General features: G+C 44.2%; 1 protein-coding gene across 1 annotated transcript in view; it reads left to right on the top strand.

Moving 5' to 3' along the window:
• znf385d (zinc finger protein 385D) overlaps positions 1-3,057 on the top strand; it is a 98,169-nt gene that overhangs the window by 86,487 nt on the left and 8,625 nt on the right. Inside the window, exon 6 of the mRNA XM_008282730.1 lies at positions 1,155-1,336. Within this exon, the coding sequence (XP_008280952.1) occupies positions 1,155-1,336 (182 nt within the window). The remainder of the gene's footprint in view (positions 1-1,154; positions 1,337-3,057) is intronic.

Raw genomic sequence — 3,057 nt, 5'->3', positions numbered from 1 at the left:
ATTATCTGTGGTTGTTTCCAAAACTAAGCTCTTTGAAGAATGTGAGCTTCAAGGAACCTTTTGGAGGACACCTGGAAAGAAGCATGTTTTAGGGTTTAGGGTTCCATTTAGAACTCTGGTGTTATTTTAATACCCCAAATATATATTTAACAACGATAAGAACAAATATTGGACAATTCTGTAGAGAGACTGCATGACACTGCTGACAGACGGCCTGTTTTCGGTCACCATCGTCCTTCCTGAAGCCAAAATATTTCCATAAAGCAGATGCTACATTTTTTCCTTATTCAAGGTTTCTCACCTGCTCGTTTTTGCACATGTGGAGCCTGCAAGTCAACAAACTGTGTGTGCAGCACGACTCCAGATAAACCGAATGTTCCACCGTGCACTGAGATATACACAGAAAAAGCTGCAGCATATGAAATCATTTGAACTGCTTATTTCATACTTAAATGATAACAGACTTGGAGCAGAGCAGCATGCATCTGCCTGTGTCAGCTGATGTCTGAACATAGAACCAGATCAACCAGTGATCCCAGCGCAGGAACTATTAAGAGACGTAGCACAGACAGGTTTTAACTGATCTGCTGTATTCAGTTTCAAAAGATCAAGACAACAAGTCAAAATGTCCAAGTTCAAACCTTGAGGCCTGAATAGAGCTGAAGGGTGAATCACAGAGACTAAATCCACCTTTCATATACGCTCTGTGGTCCGGCGCCGACTCCAAGTAAACATTCAATAAATGTTAAATAAGTTAGCTTGTGTTAGGTTGGAGTTCAAAGTCGAGGAAACACCAGGGTGTTCTCAGGCAGGAGGCTCCAGAAACATTGGATTAATCCTGGATTATTGATGCTGCGCTGAAATGAGAGTAAATCAACCAGCCGATCGAGCGGCTGACCTGGAAGCTGCAGCCCCGTGAAAACAAAAGTTAAAACGTATGTGATGCTGATGGTGGGTTAACGGCGTCTTCAGCGTCTTTGATCACAGATGTTTGAGGATCATTTACACGTTGACTCCTGCAACTCTGACCCTCGTATTTCTCAGACCGTGAACGACGCATACCTCTGATTTCACCTTTTTTTTTTCCTCCAGGCAGAAACCTGTGAGGTGAAGGTCGCCACACTGACCAAACCGCCTCCTCTTTGAACCCGCAGGTACGAAGCACAAGACGATGCTGGAGGCCAGGAGCGGCGTGGGCTCCATCAAGTCGTTCCCTCGGGCGGGAGTCAAAAGCAAACTGGCGACGACCTCCAAGTCGTCGACGGGCCTGCAGAACAAGACGTTTTACTGTGAGATATGTGACGTGCATGTCAACTCAGAGACTCAGCTAAAACAGGTGAGACGCTCGGCGGCACTCGGCTGATGATACGGAGTCAGTGAAGGAAAGACGGAAGCAGATTGGACCGGCACATAATCAGAATGTTAATTATAATATCACGGCTATCGTTGTGGGTATCTGGCAGTGCAAATATCAAAGCACATGAAAAGTAATTACATTCGTCATTATCTGACATTATTAATCATTTGGCCGGTGACGGACTGGTTTGGCATTTTGGAAACTCTTGTCATTCGTGAGAACATCGGCACCACCTGCGTGTGCCGCCTCTAAGATCGCTGCCAAGAAGTCCAAGAATCCAGATCTTAATATTTTATTATTTACACCGTGTCAAAACATCTCCTCTGAAAAGGTCAGCACGGCGCTTTAGAGGACTGCTGGACAGTCTGCTAACGTCCTCACCTGCCGTGTCGGATCAGCAGGAGATGGAAGTGGAAGAAATTAATAACTGGAGCAGAGCCACACTTTCTCTGGCAATGCAAATGATGTTTTTGACGACTGACATCCAAACACACACCTATAAATAAAAGCAAGATGAGTCATCTACTTTACAGCCTGCAGTCAGGGAAGGGAAAAAAGAGAAGAAATATCCATATAGAAACACAGAATGGTTGCTTTTTGACATGCATTTGGCAGACAGAGAGACCAGACAGTCAGCACAGGGCCTGAAACTTGAAAACGTCATTTTAATTTCATTGCCTTTCACTCTCACCAGACACCAGGGCTACAAGGAGAAATCAGGTTAAAAAAGGAAAACAATTACACACACAGTAAAAACCTCATTACTGTAAAAGCTGCATTTACCTGCAGCTGCTGTGTAATCAAATTTCTCCTTCGCCTTCTATCACATTTGTGCAGCAGCGACGGCTTGTTTGAAGCGTGTTAGTGATATATGAAGCTGCTGCTTCAAGATTGGATTCTTGTTTTTTATTTTTTTTGTTCAGAGGAGTTGTGATACATCGTGAGCGTGCACCATTTGTCTGAATTTCATTAGCGGTCCGCTGTGCCGTCTTTGAGAATCTACATATTTAGGGTGACCTGATGGTGGAGCGGTTGGGGCAGATACCACATGGGAGCAAATGCCCCGAGCGGCGACTCAAACGCAGTTTGATTCCCAGCTGGTCGGACCATTTGCTCCGCTCTCTTTCTATTTCTTGTCTCTCTCTGTCTCTATCAAATCAAAGCAGAAAAAGTAAAAAAAAAAACCCCAAAAAACCCAAAACGTATTTAGCCTCAGAGGCTGTAGTGTCAATACTGACTTCCTGTTGGACTTGGATACGGAGATGCAAGGAGCTGCATGTCGTGGTTTCTTCTTTCATCCTGCTCCTGTTGCACCACAGCTTCTCCTGTTTGAAGTCTTTGTCACGCACATGAATATCTGCAGGAACCCTGAAGAGATCTAGTTAAACACCACACATGGCCACGAGGTCAGACTTCGCCAGTAGAAATAAAGCTATTAAAGGAAATAATAAGGAAAACATGTTCCTGGATAAAGCTGCAGTAAGCAGAAATGTAAAACAGGCACACAGAAAAAAAAAAAGCCTGAATTATAAGACACAGGCCTCCTCCTGCAGCTACAGTATCTGTTCTCTTCAGACTCACTAAACTAGTCAATGTTCGTTACACACAGGACGGAGCTCCAGTCTGCAGGATTAAAGTTCCCTTTATTCTGAATCTCAAAACCAGCCAGAAGGTTTGAAAGGTCTGTTCTCATAAAATCA

Source organism: Stegastes partitus, unplaced genomic scaffold, assembly GCF_000690725.1.
Source record: "Stegastes partitus isolate 25-593 unplaced genomic scaffold, Stegastes_partitus-1.0.2 Scaffold283, whole genome shotgun sequence".
Classification (NCBI taxonomy): Eukaryota; Metazoa; Chordata; class Actinopteri; family Pomacentridae; genus Stegastes; species Stegastes partitus.
The sequence above is the reverse complement of the archived record's forward strand: the minus strand, read 5'-3'. Positions and strand labels throughout refer to the sequence as shown.